This window comes from Microtus pennsylvanicus, chromosome 14, assembly GCF_037038515.1.
Source record: "Microtus pennsylvanicus isolate mMicPen1 chromosome 14, mMicPen1.hap1, whole genome shotgun sequence".
Lineage (NCBI taxonomy): Eukaryota > Metazoa > Chordata > Mammalia > Rodentia > Cricetidae > Microtus > Microtus pennsylvanicus.
In genome coordinates this window covers 41201764-41226773 of record NC_134592.1, presented here as the reverse complement: position 1 = coordinate 41226773, position 25010 = coordinate 41201764, and the positions used below count along the sequence as shown (strand labels likewise).

Genomic DNA, 25010 nt, shown 5'->3' with positions numbered 1-25010 from the left:
AGGAGGTCTGCTCCCGTGTGCTGTGTCAGTGAGGAGGTCTGCTCCCGTGTGCTGTGTCGGTGAGGAGGTCTGCTCCCGTGTGCTGTGTCAGTGAGGAGGTCTGCTCCCGTGTGCTGTGTCAGTGAGGAGGTCTGCTCCCGTGTGCTCCCATGTGCTGTGTCAGTGAGGAGGTCTGCTCCCGTGTGCTGTGTCGGTGAGGAGGTCTGCTCCCGTGTGCTGTGTCAGTGAGGAGGTCTGCTCCCGTGTGCTCCCGTGTGCTCCCGTGTGCTCCCGTGTGCTCCCGTGTGCTGTGATTCAGTGAGGAGGTCTGCTCCCGTGTGCTGTGATTCAGTGAGGAGGTCTGCTCCCGTGTGCTGTGATTCAGTGAGGAGGTCTGCTCCCGTGTGCTGTGTCAGTGAGGAGGTCTGCTCCCGTGTGCTGTGTCAGTGAGGAGGTCTGCTCCCGTGTGCTCCCATGTGCTGTGTCAGTGAGGAGGTCTGCTCCCGTGTGCTGTGATTCAGTGAGGAGGTCTGCTCCCGTGTGCTGTGTCGGTGAGGAGGTCTGCTCCCGTGTGCTGTGTCGGTGAGGAGGTCTGCTCCCGTGTGCTGTGTCAGTGAGGAGGTCTGCTCCCGTGTGCTGTGATTCAGTGAGGAGGTCTGCTCCCGTGTGCTGTGTCAGTGAGGAGGTCTGCTCCCGTGTGCTCCCGTGTGCTGTGTCAGTGAGGAGGTCTGCTCCCGTGTGCTCCCATGTGCTGTGTCAGTGAGGAGGTCTGCTCCCGTGTGCTCCCATGTGCTGTGTCAGTGAGGAGGTCTGCTCCCGTGTGCCGTGTCAGTGAGGAGGTCTGCTCCCGTGTGCTGTGTCGGTGAGGAGGTCTGCTCCCGTGTGCTGTGTCAGTGAGGAGGTCTGCTCCCGTGTGCTCCCATGTGCTGTGATTCAGTGAGGAGGTCTGCTCCCGTGTGTTGCTCCCAAGAATCGCAGCATGAGCCCTGCTGTGGTGACCACAGCAGTGACAATAGCAATAGCATCAAGAAGGGGACTAAACTGACCCAGAGAACAATCAGGCAATCAGGGGGAAGAAACTGTGGTGAGCAGAAGCTGTTGAAATGCTGAGGGAGAAAAGGCGAGAGAAGCTGGCCAAGACTACAGAAGGTGGAATGTTCTGCAGACCAAAAATGGAAAACTGCAGGCCGTGGTCATTGAAAGAGTTCTAGGGACCTTTCAAACCTTAAGAGTGGAAGACCCAGCGCTCAAATTGCTGCAAGGAGTTACTGTTGGGGACTGAGGGCTCCTGTGCCCAGGACTGAGAGTTGTAACAGCAGCTACTATTAGGGACCAAGAGTGTCAACTTCCAAGCCACAAGGGCTGCAGGCTTAGCTGACACTAACTGCTGCAGAGAGATGGGCAGCATGCTAGCAGTGGTGAGCCAGACTCAGGTAAATAAGCCCCTAAGGAAACTATAAGTCTCTGGCTTCTGAGGCTCAGAGCCATAATAACCACTGAGCCAACTTCAATCCAGGAACCTGTCATGCTCATGAGTTACAGAGACAAGCTTCTGAAGCTGTTGGGCCAGTTTGTAACCCTGGTATTCAAGGGCCTGGAGGGCCATATCCTACTCAGGATTTCCATCCAACTACAGCAACAGGACCAAGCCAGCTGGCTGGTAACAAATTATGTCAAATATTTGCCACAGCAATAGAAGGCTGACTATCAGTGAAATAAGAGATTTAGAGCATTGTGCATTGCTGTGAGGTGTCCACCAGAGAAGACCACTTGGACATAGGATCAAGTCAATAGAAAGTCTTTATTAGCCAGTCAACAATGACACTGGACATTCACATCTCAGAGCCTTTCCAGGGTGAGCTTTGAAGCCCCCAAACCAACATCCTGGGTTGATACACTTCAGTTAGCAAGAATAATTATCCAGAAGCAGAACTACAAAAGCCAAAAAGCAAGGCTGGCGCATTTAGAGACTTTCCCAGAACTGTGTGCTTTGATGGGTTAGGTCTTCGTTCCTGCTGGTAGGTGTTGCTGCCTGTGGCTGGGTTCCGAGGCCTGAATGGCACTTCTATCATGGTGTCAGCTGTGCTAAGGTTTAGGGGTCTGTTACAGTATGATCGTCCTTTGAACCAAACAACTTCTATCTTGGGGAGATCAGCTATGCCTACTTGCAAATTATCACCACCATATATCGTACGCGGCTTTGCCCTATTTGAACATAGCCTCTGGAGAGGTCTGGAGTATATAGGCTGGGGAAGACTAAAGGATGGGGGTGCTTTCCAGATATGGCCTGATGTGGAATGTTCTTCTATATATGTGTTGCTCTTATTGGTTAATGAATACAGCTGCTTAGGCCTATGGCAGGGCATAATATAGACAGGCTGGAAGATATATGCAGAGAGAGAGAGAGAGAGAGAGAGAGAGAGAGAGAGAGAGAGAGAGAGAGAGAGGAGTCAAGGAGATGCCATGTAGCTGCTGAAGGAGACAGATACCCTTACCAGTAAGCCACAGACTCATGTTGATATATAGATTAATAGAAATGGGTTAATTTAAGTTGTAAGAGTTACTTAATAAGAAGCCTGAGCTAATAGGCCAAGCAGTGTTGTAATTCATATAGCTTTTGTGTGATTATTCTGGTCTGGGTGGCCAGGAATGAAAGAGCAGTCTCTGTCTACAATGGCCTCTGTGGGGGAGGAGTATCCTGAGCTCTGTAAGTAGAAGTAGCACCTCACCCACACTCTGTAAGGAAGTCCAATAAACTCATTGGTTCTCCAGTATGAACTCTGGTGGAATTGGGCCTCAATTTGCCATTGGGACTTTAAGTTGAGGTGACTTTGTTTACATTTCCTACAGGGAAGGAATTTCAGCAACAAAGAAATAGAAGGAGAGGCAGGCTTGTTAGTACAAACAGAGGCAGGTAATCTCTATGAGTTTGAGGCCAGCCTGATCTACATAGCAAGTTTTGGGCCAGCCGAGCTATATAGTAACACACACACACACAGAGGGGGGAGGGAGGGAGAGATTGATTGATTGATTTTCATCATGATATGATGGATGCAGGCAGTGTAGGCCTTTACTAGAACCTGCTTGCATTGGTAAGCTTCTTACAGAAACAAAATGCCTGAGATATGGAACAGAAAAAGAGTAAAGGACAGCAGCACTTATGATATGAAACTGAAAGAGAAGATGGGGGGGGGAGGTTAAGGTGGGAATGGGGTCAGGAAGACGAGGAGAGGAGGGGGCAACCAAACCAGGTGTATATAAAAATGCAAAACAAAGTTTAAAGTAGGAGATGGTAAATTAGCCCAGTTTGATTGTCCCATAGAATATACAAATATCAACATATCATATTATACCCCAGAATATGTAGAATTATATATAATAAAAATTATATATATAATGAAAAATTATATATAATGAAAGCTAAAATTTGCCAGACATTGTAGTGAATACATGCAATCCCAGGACCAGGGAGGCTGAGGCAGGAAGATCTTAAGTTCTATCTCTCTTGAAATGGATAAATAAGTCAACTCCAACTAAAATATATGTATTCATAGCGACTTCAACCTCTGGCTTCCACATGGGCCTGCAGGTGTGTTTGTGAAAACATACACACACACACACACACACACACACACACACACACAAATAGAAACAATAAAAGGAATGCACCAATGTATGCATACCCCGGAATATCTTTTCTAAAGATTATTATGACTTTCAAACAGAAAGACAGTTTCAAATACGGAATGCTTAACCATAAGTCCTGGAAGAAGCTAAGAAGTCACATGTCCAGAGAGCCAATTCAGCCAAAGCACAGTGTGTCAAGTACATGCTCTCTACTAAGTCTAGTGCTAAATTGTTGGTAACATGGGTGAGGAACAGCAACTGTTTCCAGGAGAGGCTGCAGATCACTACAAAGTAGCAAATTAAACAAGTATAGACTGTAGGGAACCTTGGTGACCAGAAGCAGGTGAGTTCCTTTCCTAAGAAGTTCTCTTTAGATCCATGGCGCTTGCGGATCTAAATTGACAAGTCAATTGTCACTGGAGGGTCACTTTAAAGAAAACAGGCAGGCAGGGTAAGGCCAAATTATAAAAGCTAGGCGGCGATGAAGCCTTCAGAACTTTTTTGGGGCTCACTGCTCACTGAAATCAAAGGTCTTCATGTTCTACCGACTGAACTAGCAAGTACATAAATTAATTTTGAGACTGGGTCTTTTTATGTAGTCCTAGAACTCGCTACATACACCAGGCAGGCCTGTAAATCAACAGAAATCCTCCTGCTTCTGTCTCCGGAGTGCTGAAATTAAAATTAAACCACGCCCCGTTTCTTTGCGGAAATTAAAAAGAGACGTCTGCACAAATGTCAACAGACTTCAGATAGCAGATGTCAACAAACAGCGCCGGGTAGTCACGCACGCGCGACAAGGGCGACGAGAGCAAAGAAAGGCCCGGATGGAGGCGGAGCTTGATGTCCCGGATAACACGTCACGGAGCGCGCCTGCGTGGAGTAGCTGGGGCGGGCCCTCGGGACCTGGTTCCCGGTGGCGGGGATTTGCCAGCCGGTAAGGAGCATGGGGACTCCTGCGGACGCCGCGACCCGTCCCCTGGGCGCGGGGTCGCTTGAAGGCGTGGGGATCCCGCCGGGCTTGCAGACCGACTGCGAGGCCCTGCTCAGCCGCTTCCAAGAGATGGACAGCGTGCGCTTCGAGGACTTCGCGGAGCTCTGGCGCAGCATGAAGTTCGCGACCATCTTCTGGTGGGTGTGCCTCGCCGCCCGGCGGGGAACGCAGCCTGGGTCCCCGGTCTCCGCCTGGGCGCTCTCCCTGGCTCGCCCCTCTGCATCTCGACCTCCTCCAGTCTTGTTCACCCTGAAGGAATCCACGCTTAGAAACAAAGTAACCACACCGAGACGGGGTCCTCCACGAATGAATCCATTTAGCACTCAACAGTTAAAGTTGGAAGTGCGGATGTGAGCCGCTGTTTAGCTCTTTTGGGTGGACAAAGCCCAAATTCAGCCCTGGGGCCGCCTTACCTCTAGCCCCAGCCTCATTTCCAGCGCTCACACTTTGCACTCACTTTCTTGCCCCAGGCTTGCCTCTAACTCACAGAGATCTTCCTGCCTCTGCCTCCCAAGTCCTGGGATCAAAGGCATATCACCACCCAGCTGTAAAATTGAAGTTTAAGAAAGAAAATTTTACCAAGTGTGGTGACAGGCTGGTAATTATTAGAGTGATCAGGAGGATCGCAAGTTTGAGGTCAGCCTGGGCTGTGAAGTGAGACCCCCGTCTTAAGAATATCTAAATCAATGTCTTTCTATTCCTTTTTAAATTTAATTAAATATTATTTATTATTATTATTTGAGACAAGGTCTTACTATGTAGTCTTGACTGGCCTGGAATTTATTGTGTAGACCAGGCTGGTCTCTAATGGGATTAAAGGTGTGCACCTCTGGGCTGGAGAGATGGCTCAGCAGTTAAGAGAACAGGCTGGTCTTCCTAGAGGACCAGAGTTTAATTCCTAGCACCCTAATGGCAGCTCACAGTTGTCTAAACTCCAGTTTCAGGGCATCTGGTCCTCTCATACAGTCAAACAAGCAGGCAAAACACAAATGCACACAAAAACAAAAAAATTAAAAGAGAGAGAAAACAGGCCACATGAGTGAGGGTACTCATGGATCCCAATTATTTAAGCCTTTCGGTGATGGCACTTGCCTTTAATCCCAGAGGGATTCATTTGGGAGGCAGAGACAGGCCAGCTTGGTCTACAAAGCAAGTTCCAGGATTGCCACGGCAACACAGAGAAACCCTGTCTCAAAAAACCAAAAATAAATAAAGAAATAAATAAGCAAACAAAAACATATATGACCTTGCCCAGCCTATTTTCTAGTCTTTTCTGTTTCTAAAATCCATACTCTCTTCACTGTACTAAAGGGGTACAGGGCGACACACCTAGGGGATTTTTCTGGGTTACTCTACTAGAGGGGTGGTGGGCTTCTTTCCTTCCTTCCTTCTTTCCTTCCTTCCTTCCTCTTTCTTCCTTTCTTTCTCTCTTTCTCTCTTTCTTTCTCTTTTTTTGAGACAGGGTCTCTCTGTGCAGCCCTGACTGTCCTGGAACTCAGCATGTAGATGAAGCTGGCCTCATACTCAAAGGGATTTGCCTGCCTCTGCTTCCTGAGTGCTAGGATTAAAGGCATGCGCCACTACACCTGGCTAGATTTTTCTTTAGGAATCATTTTGGTCTCACTATGGTGGGTAGCTCAGGTTCTTTTACTGTACTTACTTATACTTCTGTTTGAGAGCCAAAGTGGTCTCCCCATTTGTAGTGAGGTGTAACGGATTCCTCTAGCTAAAGGGCTTAGGTCTTTATCATTTTATTTTGCTGTTATTAAATGACAAATGCAACATATTTATAGTGATGTGACTGTCAATTGCTTGTACGTGTTGAATGTGTTTTGGGGCATTTCGCTAAGATTGGCTTTGTTTTTTCAAAGTAGGATCCGGCTATGGTCTTGCATTTGCGGCAGTCCTGCCTCCTGTCTTCTGAGTGCTGGAATTATAGTCTGGGCCACCACTCCCAGCTTCTTGTTTTGACAGTGGGTCTCTTATAGCCCAGACTGTCCTTGATCTTAGTATGGAGCCAAGGATGACCTTAAACCTTTTGATTCTTCTGCCTCCAGTTATCAATTGCTGGGAGGGAGTTCAGAAGTCTGCTCCTGTGTCTGGCTTTTTAAAAGATGGAGACCATTTTTAATCTGCTAAGTTTGTGTCTATCCTAGAACACTAACATAATGAGTTCAAGGTCGCCTTCTTTGTTTGATTCAGTTTTGAGAGGATCATCACACTGGCTTTTGTATTCTGGTGAATGGGAGCATGGATGATCTTAGGCTGTTTCTCTTAACTTAAACCATAAGTCTTCTCTCTGTTTTGGAATATGTGTACACTGTGTGGAGATGTGTTGCGGTGGTTGGTGTGATAAAAAGCTGAATGGCCAATAGCTAGGCAGGAGGAGATGGGGAGAGGGAAACTTGGAGGCTAAATCTAGGTGTGGGATTTGACAACAGACTTGGAGCAAGTCGGGCATGCTGTACTGAGAAAAGGTAAAAGCCACATGGCAAAACGTAGATTAATAGAAGCAGGTTAATTAAATCATAAGAGTAATTGGGAACAAGCCCAAGCTGAAGGCCAGACTTTAATAAGAAGTCTCCACGTCGTTTTTTGGGAGCCGGCGATCTAAAATTAGTCTGACAAGAAAGCTTGGCAGCCTTCTAGGAACAGAAAGCGATGCAAATCCTGGAGACTGTTGGGAAATGTTTTTGAGTCTGTAATGACCATGATTATTTTAATAGTAAATGTTCTGAATACCGAATCTGAATCTGAAGTCTCTTCTACAGTCGTCCTTTTGGCAGCAAGGCTGGTGTTTTGGTGGCAGTGTCACAGTTCCCTGACTGAGTGGTCAATGCACGGTAGAAAAAGTTCTTTCTGCTTGACTCTCAAGAGGGCCAGGTGTGGTGTCTCCATCTAGTTCCCAACAGTTAAAGAAGCAGGGGTCTCGAATAACTTTTGTCTGGTGTTCATGTAACAGTGGGTAATATGTATGTATATATATCTCCTTTTTGTTTTACAGTGGCAAGATGAGGAACCTGAAAAAGAACCTGTTTACAAAAGAGGCTTTAGCTCTGGCCTGGCGCTACTTTTTGCCTCCATACACCTTCCAGATCAGAGTTGGTGCTCTGTATCTACTGTACGGGTTGTATAACACGCAGCTGTGCCAGCCAAAACAAAAGGTAAGGTTGGGGGATTAGTTTCCCCCAGTAGAAACCTGAACCAGGCACTGTATTTTAAAAATAATAAAGGACTTATGCGGAAATATCAGTGTTTGAGTTTACAGTCATGAAAAGGGATCCAGTCCGTTTCTCACGGGGCCTTGCTTTTTCCTCCTGGTTGTAGATCAGAGTTGCCCTGCAGGACTGGGACGACGTTATTAGATTTCAGCAAGACTTGATAAACGCGCAGCATTTCGATGCAGCTTTTGTTTTCAGGAAGCTTCGGCTAGACAGAGCCTTCCACTTAACAGCAATGCCCAAGCTGGTATGTTGCCTTAAAAAACGTAACAAAACAAACCACCATGTATTTTCACAACAAATTATATTTCGTTGTCCATTGCTTGCTTTGTTTTCCTGGAAGTGTGTAGTCTGCTAGTGGTGATCAAAACTGTAGCCTTTCTTATGATTGCTTTCCCTGCAGACAGAATAGAACCTCTGCTCTTGAGCCAGGGCATTCGTGGATGCCACACCTGAAGCCAGTTGTTGTGAGTGGGAAGAGATGTGGCGTCTGGATCTCTTCCAGCATTGAGGGTTCAGTCCTGAGCTGCATGCACGTTAGGAAGTTATCAGTCACTCAGCTGTTTCTCTCTTGTCTTGCTGCTTTTGTGCAGAAATCTGCCAAACATGCCTTTCTACATTTGAGTGTCAAGAGGGCTTGACAAAGGAATTTAAATCTCAGTTGGTAAAAAATTGAAATTTCTTAAAAAAAAAAATCAACACCATTTGTTCAGTTTTGTAACGTTTAAGACACTGGATCAGGAGAGCAGAGAGTCTCCTGGAAAATCATCTGTCTTTTCAAAGCTGGGCAGATTCTGTAGCATGCAGTGTGGCCTCTGATACTTAAAGATGCCTGCTAGGCTCTGAAAATTGATCGCTAACAAGCGTATTGTAGAGTTTTTCTTCTTCTCCTGTGCTTTTACTCCTAGCTTGTGTTTAAGCACTTTAAAAATATCCTTTAAAAGGTGTTCATTTAACATTTTTGAAAGTTTTATTGTTGTGCATGTGTGACCCTAAGGTAGGAGGTGGTGCGTGTCCACTGCGCACGTGCCACTGCACGTGTGTGGGCGGTAGGACAGCTTTGTGCTATTCTCCTTTCAGCCGTGACGGGAGGCTTGGGATCCACTCAGGTGACCAGGCTTGCTCAGCCCGTGCCTTCGCTCACGGAGCCATCTCTCCAGTACCGGATGTCCATTGTAAAATGCATTCTTTGTCTTTAGCTTTCATGTAGAATGAAGAAAAAAATTCAAAAAACTGAAGTGACACAAAAATTTAAGGACCCAAATGATCGTGTAATGAAGCTTATCACTTCTGATGTATTAGAGGTGAGTTTGTTCTTACAACTCTTGAAGTTGGGGAATGTGGTCTTATTGACAATTATGCTGAGGTTATAACTTCATTAACTCGGTAGTGACAGTTTCTGTAATTGTTTTAGCATGTATCTTGTCAACGCAGTCATTTTGGAAAGTAATTATATTTTGAATTAGTTTGCCTCTATGATTGTCATCAGATGGAAATAAAGGACCACGTATGGTGGTACATGCCTACAGTTGCAGTACCAGCCTGGTTTATATAGCAAGACCCTGTCTCTTAAGATAAAACAGTCTCACACCCACACCCATACTGTGTGTGTGTGTGTGTGTGTGTGTGTGTGTGTGTGTGTATGTATGAACCCTAATATACATACAGGAAATAAAGGGCCCCTCTTTTCACTTTTAGGAAATGCTGAATGTTCACGATCATTATCAAAATATGAAGCATGCTATTTCAGCTGATAAGACCACGCCAGACAAAGCTCTCAGCCTGGTAAAGGAGGATTTTTTTGACAACATTAAGAACATAGTTTTGGAGCACCAACAGTGGCACAAGGACAGGAAGGTAATTACTTATTGTTGCTGTCCTACCCTTGTACTGTGTACAGATGTGAACATGTGGGCTCTGCCAAAGAGAGGCACCCTGGCATGGAGGCCGCATTGCTGTCCAGTGAGGATGTAGAGGGCTTTGCCCTTCTAGTTAGGGCTCCGTCACTTAGCAGGCATGTGATGTGACTTCATTCAGCATTACAAATAGGGGTGGGGGAGAGTAAATCTTGTGTTTTTAGACCAAACCCAGCATATAAATTACTTTTGTTTGGTGCAATATTAATTTCAACATGGTTGTAAAATTTTGAATTCAATCCCAACATGTAAATATTAGTGGACTGTGTGTTCTTATAAACCAGAGAGTCTGGTTCCACTGGCTCTATTTGCTGCATAGTAGGGGACCCTGCACCCCAATGGAGGCTTTTCTCTTTCCAGCATTGTCTCTCTGTGTGACTGAGACATTAATTTTCAACCTAGCTTTCTTTCTTTTTTCTTTGTTTGTTTTTATACACATATGCGCACACATATTTTGTTTGTTCGTTTGTTTTGAGGGCAGTTCTTTCTATTTAGTCCTGGAACTCACTGTATAGACCAGGCTGGCCTTGAACTTCACAGAGGTCCTCTTTCCTCTGCATCCTGAGTGCTAGAATTAAAAGTGTGTGACACCACACCCATTTTTTTTTTTAAATACCAAGGAGTATATTCTTCATTTCTTAAGGGGGTTTAGGTAATTTAAAAATACTTTCTACTTTCTAGAACTATTTTGAAACTTTGTGGTCCTTTAAAAATATTTTTTTGCTGCGTGTGTGTGTGTGTGCTTGATTGAGTGCTCATGGAAGTCAGAGGACAGCTCCTGGGAATTGCTTTTCTTCTTTTAGCTTGTGGGTTCTAGGGATTGAGCTTGGGTCATCGGGCTTGATAGCAAATGCCCTGACCTACTGAGCCATCTCTCTAGCATGAAATTTTATAATCTTTTTTTAAAAAAATGACAGTCTTTTTAAAAAATATTTATTTATTTATTATGTATACAATATTATGTCTGTATGTATGCCTGCAGGCCAGAAGAGGGCACCACACCCCATTACAGATGGTTGTGAGCCACCATGTGGTTACTGGGAATTGAACTCAGGACCTTTGGAAGAGCAGGCAATGCTCTTAACCTCTGAGCCATCTCTCCAGCCCCCGAAATTTTATAATCTTTATCTTTTGTTTTGCTATGTTTTTTCGAGACAGGGTTTCTCTGTGTAACAACCTTAGCTTCCCTGGAACTAGCTCTTATAGACCAAGCGGGCCTTGAACTCACAGAGATTTGCCTGCCTTTGCTTCCCAAGTGCTGGGATTAAAGGCATGAGTCCCCACCGCCCGGCTGAAACTTCATAATGTTAGACAGTGTGCTGGTTAGTTTTCTGTTAGCTTGATGAACGCTAGAGTCATTTGAAAAGGGGGAACCTCAGTTGTGTAAATGCTTCCATTAGACTGACCTTAGCGACTCTGTGAGACCTTTTCTTGATTACTGATTGGTGTGGGAGGGTGCAGCCTGCTGTGGGTAGTGCTGCCCCTGGCAGGTGGTCTGGTATAAAGAAGTAGTCTGAGCAAGTCATGGGAAGCAGCCCAGTAAGCAGAGTTCCTCCATGGCGTCTGCTTCAGTTCTTGTCTCTGGGTGCCTCCTGAGTCTCTCCTCTGACCTCCGTCCATGATGGACTGTAAGCTAAAAGGTGAAATAAACCCTTGCCTCCCCCGTCGCTCTGGCCATGGTCTTCGTCACAGCAGTAGGACGGATGGTGACCCACCCTGCAGTAATATGAAATGACCTAGTTTTTCAGTAATTAAATGTGTGTATATTAATAACATTTCTGTTCTTTCAGAATCCGTCCTTAAAACCTAAACTTAAAGATGGAGAAGAAGAAAGTGAAGGCACTTCCCAGGAGCCAGAGGTCAGCAAAATGTTAACAAAGGCAGGGTCTGTCCTTTTATGTGTGGCTGATTCCGCTTTGTACGTGTTAGGACCCTTAGCTCACATTAGTAAACATGGGAGAATTCTGCTCTGTGTATTCTGTGGTAGTCAGTCTGTGGTAACCTCAACGGTGCAGGGCATTCCACGTCCAGGTCGGCAGTGAGGGGTAGCAGTTCTGAGCCGGTGGGGGCAGGGTGCTGGGAGGTGCTCTTAATTCTTAGGGGCGGGGTCAGGCTGTGTGAGAAAGCCTTTGTCAGCCTTTGACTGTGATCCTGGGGTGCTTTTTGCAGTTTCTCATGTTCAGTGTTTCATCTCTCTTGTGCTGCCATCTTTAGGCAGATGAGGGAATGACAGTCAAGAATTCTTAGTCCCTAAGGCTTTTGTCCCTGTTTTCTTCCCGAGTCTTGAAGGAAATGGTCCACCGCTGCAAGGATGGCGTTATGACACTTGCTGTGCCTGCAGGCAGAGGGTGGTGTCGTGTGTGATTTTGTATCGATGCATGTCTAAACATGTTAGTTTCTTTTGTTTTACCTTTGTCTCAAATCTTAATCCTGACTACAGATCCTTAGATTTTCGTAATGTCCCTAATGTTTGACCTTTGTTTTCCTTTTTTATTTTCCTTCCAGAGATGTGAAAGAGCAGAGTCTTTAGCAAAAATAAAAGCAAAAGCCTTTTCTGCTGTTGCTCAGGTAAGTTTCTTGTTTAATACGCTAAGGTACAGCCTGCTCTCTCAAATGGCAGTTTAGTTTCTATCTCTGCAGTCCACACACAGTTGAAGAGTCCGTCACCCAGCAGGCGCTCTGCAGCCGGGCAGCGTTCTGCCCTTTGCCTCTTGCCCCGTGCACCTGACCCCGAGGGAGGGCCCTGTGTGGCTTCTCCTCTTCTAGGTCTTCCTTTTGCCCATTGCCTAGAATGTTGAAGTCATGTTCTCCACCCTCTTCCACCTTCTGGGACTCCAGTCCAGGAGCAATGGGGGTTTGCTGTCTGTCTCTCAAGTTCAGGACCATAACTTGGGTTTTTATTGATTTTTGGCCTTCAGGTGGCTATCATTTTAGTCTGAGACCTTTGTGCCTAAAGAATTTTTTGAATTATTATTTTTTATTGTATCTTTTTTTTTTTTTATTTACCCATCTTGTTTTTTCTTTGCTATTTTCAGTCTGTTTCTGTTAGGGTGTTTCTTAAATGTTAACTTCTGGCCATTGATTTTTGTTGTTTGTTTTTTAGTATTTGTGCTACATTTTTTTCTGTACCGAGAATGTCTGTCATTAAGGATATTGATTTAATTAGTTTTTGATGTTTCCTCCCATTTTCTTTGAATCTGTTTCTCTATTTATTTTGGCCTCTGTTTTTCATTCTCTTGGCTTTGTTCCAGAAGATCGGAGCTCCTCAGATGCCTCTTTATATAGAGTGACTAACGGTTGAGGCAGGCTTTTAACTCCTTCATTTCCTTTTTTTGGATCTAGTCATTTTGACTAAAGGGCAAGCTTCCATTCCCTTTTCTGAGAGAGGAAGGTAGGAAGCAAGCCCAGCTGCCAGTGTTTCCGGAGCTTCCAGTCAGTCAGGAGCTCAGAGTCCGTGCTCAGACAGCCTTCTACTGCCTCCGCCCTCCTCCACTGTACTGTCTTTGTTTCTTTGGTTTCATTCATTCATTCATCCATTTATTTATTTATCAATTATTAAAATCCTAAATATCTCTGATTCGTTTTTCCCAGAGGACAGACTCCTGGTGTCCTGGTGTCCTAGGGAGGCGGTTCATTGCCCAGCTTTGAGGCTGGGGAGCAGGATTCGGTTCCTCTGTAGATTTTTGCTGTGTCTCCCTATGGTTTTGATGCAGGTCTATTGGGTGAACTGTTCTGTAGTAGCTCTCCCTTGTGGCCATGTGATTTCTAACCTTCCCTTGTTAAGGCAGTTGTCACTCACTTCCCTACTCAGAACTATAATTGAGTTGTTCCCACCATGTGTCTGGTTTTTGTTTTTTGTTTTTTATGTGTATGTGTGTGTGTGTTTGTTTCTTTATTTTACTCAAGTTTTAGGAGAAAGCATGTAGATGGAAGTTTCTGGCCTGCCCAGTCCACAGCCATTCAATCCAAATAAACACACAGAGGCTTATATTAATTACAAACTGTTTGACCTGTTAGCTCAGGCTTATTACTAATTCACTCTTATGACTTAGATTCACCCATAATTTTTGTCTATGTTTAGAAACGTGGAGTAAGGAATTCTCATCTTACTTCCTCTGTGTCTGGCTTGGGCCTTTCCTCTTCCCAGAATTCTCTTAGTCTAGTTGCCCCCATCTATACTTCCTGCCTGGCTACTGGCCAGTCAGTATTTTACTAAACTAATACGAGTGACAAATCCTTACAGTGTACAGTAGCATTATCCCACAGCAGAAGCAAGTACTGATAAATTTATTTTTAATTCTATATATTTTTCTTAGATCTTTTTTCCTGACTATTTTATGGGAAATCAAACTATCATTTTCCAACTGTGGAAATAAAAAGTAATAGTCAGTATTTAGGAGGATTCTTCATTGGTTAGGTATTACACCTTTGCTGCACACCATCACAGTAAAATGAGTATAAGACATTGAAAATACACCAAGGAAGATAAATGGATTATATTCAGTTCTTTTTAACCAGAATTCTCTTTATGTATGGAGAGAATTTGTTGTCAAACGGTGTCTTGTGTATATCTTAAGACAGCAGATAATTTTGAAAATCCAATTGCATCATACCCCATGATTGTTCCACGTGTATGATCTCACAGCTTCAGTCTTTTCTCTCGTAAGGTGCAGTTGGTGTCTTAGAATTGCTTTTGAAGACTCGCTGATAAGGCATATCTCTGAGTTCAGGGCCAGCCTGGTTTATATAGTATATCTAGTGAGGGCTGTGTAGAGGGACCCTGCCTCAGAACAACAACAGATCCCTTGGTTTGCTGGTCTCAGATACCATTAGGACCAGAACTTCCCTCCTCACTTTTCCTGTCTGTCTTTTCAGTATTGTTCATGCTCCTGGCTTTGGTTCAGAGCTGGTGTTTCCTTCCTGGTAGTTACAGTTCTAAAACAGTGAACAAGTGGGTGCGTGAAACCCATCTTGACCAGTCTGGGCCTTATGGTCATAACTGGAACAAGGCAAAGAGTGGGAGGTGCCTTATTGTGAGTCAGAACCTACTCTTCTGAGATTCTAGATAACCCAGTGTGAGCTGATGGTGAGGCAGCTGCAGGAATTGGTTATACAGGTGAAAAGTCTGTGTCTGCGTACAAACTGTGTATAGTACAAGCCCGGTAATAGTAAGGACATGATGGCATGTGTTTCTGCTTTCCTCACCTTCGTGATCTGTCCTTTGGACTCACTGTGTTATTCTTCGTGAATAACTGGGTTTCTCTTAATAAGGCGTCCAAGTCCAGGAGGCATCGCCAAGCCAAGCTTGACTCCTCTGACTCTGATTCTGGGTCTGGACAAGGGCAAGGCAAAGCAGCTAAGAAGAAAAGAACCAGAGAGACCGCAGAACCAGCAGGAAAGAAGAGGCCTTCCAAAAGCAGAGGTACTTTGCTTTAAAAGTCTTACTAAGGCCTGACAGGGATGAGTAGTCCTTACTTCTAGGATGGGTTAGATCATGATGGGGAGATATCTGTAATACCAACATCCAGGAGGCTGAGGCAGGAGGATTACCAGTTTAAGGCCAACTTGAGCTACATAGTAAGATCCTAGCCAGGTGGTGGTGCACGCCTTTAATCCCAGCACTCGGAAGGCAGAAGCAGGCCAATCTCCGTGAGTCTGAGGCCAGCCTGGTCTATAAGAGCTAGTTCCAGGACAGGCTTTAAAGTTACAGAGAAACCCTGCCTTGACCAATAAACAAAAAAATAAATGGTCTGTCTCAGAAAAAAAAAAAGATTTGTGTGGGAACATCATGGAATTTAATATTAAAGATTAACCCATTTTCATAGCTTCGTGGGCTCTTGTTGCTGAAAGAGACCCTAGAGATTATATCAAACATATTATTCAGTGTAACTTTATTAGTAATGATGTATGTAAATTAAATTACATCTAGAAAAGGCCAGTAAGTAATGCAGTCTATAAACTTTATCTCCTTCAGTTAAATTCATTAAAGTATCTGTTTCCTTTGTAATAGAGTGTCTGCAAAATGACCTTACTATTTGACCATGTATTTTAATGATTTGAATTTTCAAAAATTGAATAAATGCTATGTATTCAGCACAGCTAAGGTTGGAATGTGTTAATGACAGAAAGCACACTAGCAACATTAACACATACTTAATAATTTTACCAGACACACTGCTAGCTCCTTCGGGTTTGTGAAAGTCATTTACGGCCTCTGAATGTGTTTCTTTTTCCCTGTATTGAGGCAGTGAAGGGTGAGTGGAAGTTAAATAGCTTCAGTGTATGTCAGATATGGTTCCATGCTGTGTGAAAGTTGCTTCAAGTGCAGTAAGAATTCTGAGGAAGATGCCCATGGTGGTTAAGGGTAGCCAAGTAGTGATTTAAAGGGGAGCTTGCTCCTCAGAAGTTGGCAGGCACAGGGAAGACAATTCAGTTCAAACTTGAGCATTGAAAAAAAAATCCTAAAGTGCAGAAACAGGCCCCTGAACTGATGTAGGAGGTAAACCAAAAGCTCTTCCTGAATCTAGTCATTCTAGGATGCAGTCATGATGCAGCTAATTGGAATCTAATAGATTAATAATATAATTTATCTTATGTTAGGCTTATAAAGGGGAAAATACATATTATAATTGATAATGTCTGATATCCATCCTTGATTTAAAAAGTCTCTAGATTAGGGGGTCATCAGACTTTCTATAAGGTTCAGATAGCGAGTATTTTAGACTTTATAAGCTATACGACTTCTTTCGCAGCTTAGCTGTGCAGCTCCCAGTATAATGTGAAAGAACATCTGAATGTACTGCAGTGGAGGTAGGTGATGGGTCAGGGTCACCACAGACCGTGCCAGAGCAGTCCTTTCCTGGAGGAAAGAAATAGATGCTCCTTTACTTTTTAAAGGCAGGAAGACAGACAGAGAGCCTAACATTAGCAACGATACATTAGAAGAATGTTTTATCTGACATTGTGCATAGAGAGCTAGGTGGCGTGATTGGGAACGTGAACTTGTATATTATCAGAGAGAAGCTATACAGTTTCCATGGTGTGTGAGTGGCCAGTGCTATATGTAAAATGTATTCTGAACTTAGCTGAACAAAAATTAAGAGCAAAAGTTTTAGTAAAGTAAGGGACCCTACTACAGAAATTATAGCTGGAAAGGTTCATAAAGAGAATCTGAGATAGTTTTATTGATATAGTAAGTTAATAGTAACAGATTATAAATTTCTCATAAGACACAATATAGTAAATCTGAATAACCTTTTATTTGCCAAAGGATTAGAATTTGAAGATGGACATTTCTGTAAATTTTAGTGGACATGGTAGTACATACTTTTAATCCCCATGCTAGGGCATCAGAGGAAGGCAGATCTCCATGATTTCTAGGCTGAACAGGGCTGCATAATGAGACTCTGTCTTAAGGGGGGGAAAAAGAAATAATTTGAATTTTATTTGTTATGTTTTGTTTTGGTGAAGATAGGACTCCTGTAGCCCAAGCTCACCTTGGCTCTCTTGGCTGTCTGTGTAGACACAGATGGTTTTAAACTCCCGAACCTTCTGCCTCTACCTTCCAAGTGCTGGGATTATATACACACACTATCACACTGGCTCAAGAATTTTAATTTTAAGGAAGTGCAGTTTGTAATTTTTTCTTTCATGATTCATGCTTTTGGTGTTCTGCGCTAAAAAAGTCTTATCTGAGAATAGTTCTTCAGTGTTCTCTGGTATGCATTTTGAAACTTGCATGTGTGTGACACATTTGAATCATTTTGTTACATATGCAAGTGGAGGGATTTTCTGACTGTGGATGGAAAACTGTATCAGCATTGTTTAAGGCTACTCTTTTTCCTCCAAATGGCCATCACACCTTTGTCAGAAATAAAACCAAGACCATCTCAATGGCTCAGCAGGTAAAGGTGATGGCTGCCAAACCTGTCAGCTGAGCTCAGTCTCCTGGAACCTCTGGCAGTAGGAGTGAGCTGGGTTTCAGCCACTGTCCTTTGACCTCCACGTATACACCTACACAGGCGTGCCTCAGTGTCACGTGCACACCTACACAGGTGTGCCTCAGTGTCACGTGTACACATACACAGGTGTGCCTCAGTGTCACGTGTACACATACACAGGTGTGCCTCACTGTCACATGTACACCTACACAGGCGTGCCTCAGTGTCACGTGTACACATACACAGGAGTGCCTCAGTGTCACGTGTACACCTACACAGGTGTGCCTCAGTGTCACATGCACACCTACACAGGTGTGCCTCAGTGTCACATGCACACCTACACAGGTGTGCCTCAGTGTCACATGCACACCTACACAGATGTGCCTCAGTGTCACATGTACACATACACAGGTGTGCCTCAGTGTCACATACACACATACACAGGTGTGCCTCAGTGTCATGTGTACACATACACCGGTGTGCCTCAGTGTCACGTGTACACCTACACAGGTGTGCCTCAGTGTCACGTGTACACCTACACAGGTGTGCCTCAGTGTCACGTGTACACCTACACAGGTGTGCCTCAGTGTCACGTGCACACCTACACTGGTGTGCCTCAGTGTCACATGTACACCTACACAGGTGTGCCTCAGTGTCATGTGCACACGTACACAGGTGTGCCTCAGTGTCATGTGTACACATACACAGGTGTGCCTCAGTGTCATGTGCACACGTACACAGGTGTGCCTCAGTGTCATGTGTACACATACACAGGTGTGCCTCAGTGTCATGTGCACACGTACACAGGTGTGCCTCAGTGTCACATGTACACATACACAGGTGTGCCTCAGTGTCACGTGTACACCAACACAGGTGTGCCTCAGTGTCACATGCATACATACACACGTGTGCCTCAGTGTCATGTGTACACCTACACAGGTGTGCCTCAGTGTCACGTGCACACCTACACAGGTGTGCCTCAGTGTCATGTGTACACCTACACAGGTGTGCCTCAGTGTCACATGTATACATACACAGGTGTGCCTCAGTGTCACGTGTACACCTACACAGGTGTGCCTCAGTGTCACGTGTACACCTACACAGGTGTGCCTCAGTGTCACGTGTACACCTACACAGGTGTGTCTCAGTGTCACGTGCACACATACACAGGTGTGCCTCAGTGTCACATGTACACATACACAGGTGTGCCTCAGTGTCACATGTATACATACACAGGTGTGCCTCAGTGTCACGTGTACACCTACACAGGTGTGCCTCAGTGTCACGTGTACACCTACACAGGTGTGCCTCAGTGTCACATGTACACCTACACAGGTGTGCCTCAGTGTCATGTGTACACCTACACAGGTGTGCTTCAGTGTCACATGCACACATACACAGGTGTGCCTCAGTGTCACGTGTACACATACACAGGTGTGCCTCAGTGTCACATGTACACATACACAGGTGTGCCTCAGTGTCACATGTACACATACACAGGTGTGCCTCAGTGTCACGTGTACACCTACACAGGTGTGCCTCAGTGTCACATGCATACATACACAGGTGTGCCTCAGTGTCACGTGTACACCTACACAGGTGTGCCTCAGTGTCACGTACACACCTACACAGGTGTGCCTCAGTGTCACGTGCACACCTACACAGGTGTGCCTCAGTGTCACGTGCACACCTACACAGGTGTGCCTCAGTGTGACATGCATACATACACAGGTGTGCCTCAGTGTCATGTGCACACCTACACAGGTGTGCCTCAGTGTCACGTGCACACCTACACAGATGTGCCTCAGTGTCACGTGTACACATACACAGGTGTGCCTCAGTGTCACATGCACACATACACAGGTGTGCCTCAGTGTCACGTGCACACATACACAGGTGTGCCTCAGTGTCACGTGCACACCTACACAGGTGTGCCTCAGTGTCACGTGTACACATACACAGGTGTGCCTCAGTGTCACGTGCACACATACACAGGTGTGCCTCAGTGTCACGTGCACACCTACACAGATGTGCCTAGTGTCACGTGTACACATACACAGGTGTGCCTCAGTGTCACATGCATACATACACAGGTGTGCCTCAGTGTCACATGCACACCTACACAGGTGTGCATCAGTGTCACGTGTACTCCTACACAGGTGTGCCTCAGTGTCACGTGTACACCTACACAGGTGTGCCTCAGTGTCACATGTACACCTACACAGGTGTGCCTCAGTGTCACATGTACACCTACACAGGTGTGCCTCAGTGTCACGTGTACACCTACACAGGTGTGCCTCAGTGTCACGTGTACACCTACACAGGTGTGCCTCAGTGTCACGTGTACACATACACAGGTGTGCCTCAGTGTCATGTGTACACCTACACAGGTGTGCCTCAGTGTCACATGCACACCTACACAGGTGTGCCTCAGTGTCACGTGTACACATACACAGGTGTGCCTCAGTGTCACGTGTACAAATACACAGGTGTGCCTCAGTGTCACATGTACACCTACACAGGTGTGTCTCAGTGTCACGTGTACACATACACAGGTGTGCCTCAGTGTCACGTGCACACATACACAGGTGTGCCTCAGTGTCACATGCATACATACACAGGCGTGCCTCAGTGTCACATGTACACCTACACAGGTGTGCCTCAGTGTCACGTGTACACCTACACAGGTGTGCCTCAGTGTCACGTGTACACCTACACAGGTGTGCCTCAGTGTCACATGTACACATACACAGGTGTGCCTCAGTGTCACGTGTACACCTACACAGGTGTGCCTCAGTGTCACGTGTACACCTACACAGGTGTGCCTCAGTGTCACATGTACACCTACACAGGTGTGCCTCAGTGTCACGTGTACACATACACAGGTGTGCATCAGTGTCACGTGTACACCTACACAGGTGTGCCTCAGTGTCACGTGTACACATACACAGGTGTGCCTCAGTGTCACGTGCACACATACACAGGTGTGCCTCAGTGTCACATGTACACATACACAGGTGTGCCTCAGTGTCACATGTACACATACACCGGTGTGCCTCAGTGTCACGTGTACACATACACAGGTGTGCCTCGTGTCACATGTACACATACACAGGTGTGCCTCAGTGTCACATGTACACATACACCGGTGTGCCTCAGTGTCACGTGTACACATACACAGGTGTGCCTCAGTGTCACATGCACACCTACACAGGTGTGCCTCAGTGTCACATGCACACCTACACAGGTGTGCCTCAGTGTCACATGTACACATACACAGGTGTGCCTCAGTGTCACATGTACACATACACCGGTGTGCCTCAGTGTCACGTGTACACCCACACAGGTGTGCCTCAGTGTCACATGTACACCTACACAGGTGTGCCTCAGTGTCACATGTACACATACACAGGTGTGCCTCAGTGTCACATGTACACCTACACAGGTGTGCCTCAGTGTCACATGTACACCTACACAGGTGTGCCTCAGTGTCACATGCACACCTACACATGTGTGCCTCAGTGTCACATGCATACATACACAGGTGTGCCTCAGTGTCACGTGTACACCAACACACGTGTGCCTCAGTGTCATGTGTACACCTACACAGGTGTGCCTCAGTGTCACGTGTACACCTACACAGGTGTGCCTCAGTGTCACATGCATACATACACAGGTGTGCCTCAGTGTCACGTGTACACCAACACACGTGTGCCTCAGTGTCATGTGTACACCTACACAGGTGTGCCTCAGTGTCACGTGTACACCTACACAGGTGTGCCTCAGTGTCACGTGTACACATACACAGGTGTGCCTCAGTGTCATGTGTACACCTACACAGGTGTGCCTCAGTGTCACATGCATACATACACAGGTGTGCCTCAGTGTCACGTGTACACCAACACACGTGTGCCTCAGTGTCATGTGTACACCTACACAGGTGTGCCTCAGTGTCACGTGTACACCTACACAGGTGTGCCTCAGTGTCACGTGTACACATACACAGGTGTGCCTCAGTGTCATGTGTACACCTACACAGGTGTGCCTCAGTGTCACATGCATACATACACAGGTGTGCCTCAGTGTCACGTGTACACCTACACAGGTGTGCCTCAGTGTCACATGCATACATACACAGGCGTGCCTCAGTGTCACGTGTACATATACACAGGTGTGCCTCAGTGTCACGTGTACACATACACAGGTGTGCCTCAGTGTCACATGTACACATACACAGGTGTGCCTCAGTGTCACATACACACATACACAGGTGTGCCTCAGTGTCACATGTACACCTACACAGGTGTGCCTCAGTGTCATGTGTACACCTACACAGGTGTGCCTCAGTGTCACATGTACACATACACAGGTGTGCCTCAGTGTCACATGTACACATACACAGGTGTGCCTCAGTGTCACGTGTACACATACACAGGTGTGCCTCAGTGTCACATGTACACATACACAGGTGTGCCTCAGTGTCACATGCATACATACACAGGTGTGCCTCAGTGTCACATGTACACCTACACAGGTGTGCCTCAGTGTCACGTGCACACCTACACAGGTGTGCCTCAGTGTCACGTGTACACATACACAGGTGTGCCTCAGTGTCACGTGTACACATACACAGGCGTGCCTCAGTGTCACATGTACACCTACACAGGTGTGCCTCAGTGTCACATGTACACCTACACAGGTGTGCCTCAGTGTCACGTGTACACCTACACAGGTGTGCCTCAGTGTCACGTGTACACCTACACAGGTGTGCCTCAGTGTCACATGCACACCTACACTGGTGTGCCTCAGTGTCACATGCACACACACACATTTATTTGTTTGAGGCTGGAGCTCACTCAAAGTGAACCATCCTCCCAAGTGCTGAGATTATAGGTGTGTGCCACCTTGCCCAGTGACACAAATATTTTAATATTTAAGAAAAGCTTTGACAGCGAGGTATCAGTCAAGGCTAAGAATGAGAAAGAAGTCATAGGAAACTTGGTAATTGGTAAATTAATTAGAAAAGAAACATTTAAAAATTTTCTATTCTGGAATGCATGATTATGTTATTATTATTTCAGTGTTATAATACCTAAGATTAGCATTCTTTGGTTTTATATACAGTAATTTCTCATTATCTCTAAACATTTCTAGGTAATGTTCAGAATGACCAGAAGGAAGAGAAGTCTTTACGCCTGAGTATGCCCATAATTGCGGAAGAGGCAGAGGAGACTGACGACTTCAGCGAAGCAGGTACAGGAGCGTCTCACTGGTTAGTGCAGGACTTAGGTTTGCAGAGCAGTATCGTTAGAGCCTTCCAGGTGACAGACAGGCGACTCAGTCCTCTGACCCTCTGTCCCTCTGTCTTTGCCTCATCGGAGCAGGTGATTGTTACCTTGTAACCGTGCTTTTCCCCAGCTAGTGAAGATGCAGTACATGGATGTGTTGTCTGTTGGGGAGTCTGTAGTGTCACTCTCTCAGAAGCTGCCTACAGACCTCTGCCCTGCCCTGCCTCTGGTCCTGGCACTGTCTTCTAGGAATCTGTTTTCTTTTTCTTCCTAACCCTTCCACCCCCCCATCTTCCCTGGTATCCCCTTTTTATTTTTCACTGATGGCAAATATTTCTTTTCCTTTTTTCTTTTTTTTTAAGACAGGGTTTCTCTGTAGCTTTGGAGCCTTTCCTGGAATTCGCTCTATAGACCAGGCTGTCCTCGAACTTACAGAAATCCACCTGCCTCTGCCTCCTGAGTGCTGGGATTAAAGGCGCGCATCACCACTACTTGGCTAGAATATTTCTTTTTATCACGTCTTTCTGAAGTTCTTGTTTCTGTGTCTTGTATTTAGTGATGATTATTTGCATGATAGCTATGCATTAGCTGTGAGACTCAGAAAGACAGACCATGTAAGTGCTGTATTCCTAGGTTTCCTTGTAATGGAGTTGAAGTCTCTCTTTTCACTAGCCAAGATAATGCTCACTTATCTAGCCCTGGGTTTAAACTAATTATAGAGAAGGTATAAACCTAGAGAAATTTCAAGCAACTTAATAATTATGAACTAAGATTTGGGGTGACAGAGATTTTCTATCTCATTGGCATCTCAGTAAGATTGAAATATTTCTCTCTCATTGGAGATAGGCGTTTCTAAACCACAATTTCATTGGAAAAAAGTCACGTGTGTCAGAGCTAAGATTTTTTTCTAATTTTAAGTTGGCAATAAGATAATGAGCTCCATTGTATTTTTTAAATATATATTAAATTTTAATTATGTTATATGATAATATATTGATATTGTAAGTAATTTAACATATATTATACATTTGTGTGTGTGTGTGTGAGCGAGAGAAAGAGAGAGAGAGAGAGAGAGAGAGAGAGAGAGAGAGAGAGAGAGAGAGTGAGATTCATCTCCCTCACTGCCTCCCTCTTGGATCTTGGCTGTGAGGACAGTGTTGGGTTAGAGGAGTTAAACTCTTACACAGGTGATAATAAAAATGTAATAATAAAACTGTCATTTAAATGTCAGTCTTTTAAAAGAATTGATGGACTTCTTAATCCTGTATCCATAGAGTTCACCGCTCCCAAAAAGAAAAGAAAGCGCTGACCAGGAGCCTGGTGGAGTGTAGCTTCTGAACTTCCTGACAGAAGAGCAGGTTTGATTTTGTTGTGAGCAAGAGGCTGGCCAGCGAGGACTGACGTCTGAGAACAAGGTCGTTTCTGTGAGATGGAGAGCCCAGCGTCGGTCAAGAGCTGGAGTAGGCGCTGGCTCTGACGCTGTGTAACATTTCTGTTCAGCGTCTGTGTGGATGGAGATAAAGTCTGCATTCAGGCTGTGACAGAAAGCTGTGCGCTGTGTGCTAGCTCCCGAAAGTTCTGTGGCTGCACCTTCATGCGGCGCTGTAATGTTTACTACTCTAGTTTCCAGTTTCTTCAAATACTATTTATATATAAGTGACTCGTCCCTGTCATCCAGCAGTGGACTGGGCTGTGGTTTTTGTTTAATAGTTTATGTGTTATGATTAAGTGCAATAAAAGTTTTTCCCACTTGCTTTGCCTTTTAATGTGTGAAATTTGCATGGTCAGCCACTTGACTGATAACTTAGAAAGTTAACACTCCTTCTGTCCTGAGTGATGTGTTCCTGTTATCCATTTACTGGACAGGGTCTCGCTGTGTATGGTAGGTCGATCTTGAGTCTTCCACACTCCTGGGACTGCACCGTGCCTCATGCTAGCTTCTTCAGTGTTTGCTCTGAAGTACCCTTTGTCAATGCGTATGAATACATTTGTACGTGTGTGTCCTCACCTACACATACGATTAGATAATAAATTGTCTAGTGCTT

General features: G+C 45.3%; 1 protein-coding gene across 1 annotated transcript; it reads left to right on the top strand.

The window, feature by feature from the left end:
- The first annotated feature begins 4481 nt into the window (after positions 1-4481).
- Positions 4482-24719, top strand: Snapc1 (small nuclear RNA activating complex polypeptide 1). Its single transcript, XM_075948032.1, has 10 exons — positions 4482-4737; positions 7605-7764; positions 7928-8068; positions 9021-9125; positions 9520-9678; positions 11528-11596; positions 12243-12305; positions 15009-15159; positions 22832-22930; positions 24240-24719. Exons 1-10 carry the CDS (start codon positions 4553-4555, stop codon positions 24272-24274), a joined length of 1167 nt encoding a protein of 388 aa, XP_075804147.1. The 5' UTR covers positions 4482-4552; the 3' UTR covers positions 24275-24719.
- The last annotated feature ends 291 nt before the right edge of the window (positions 24720-25010 follow it).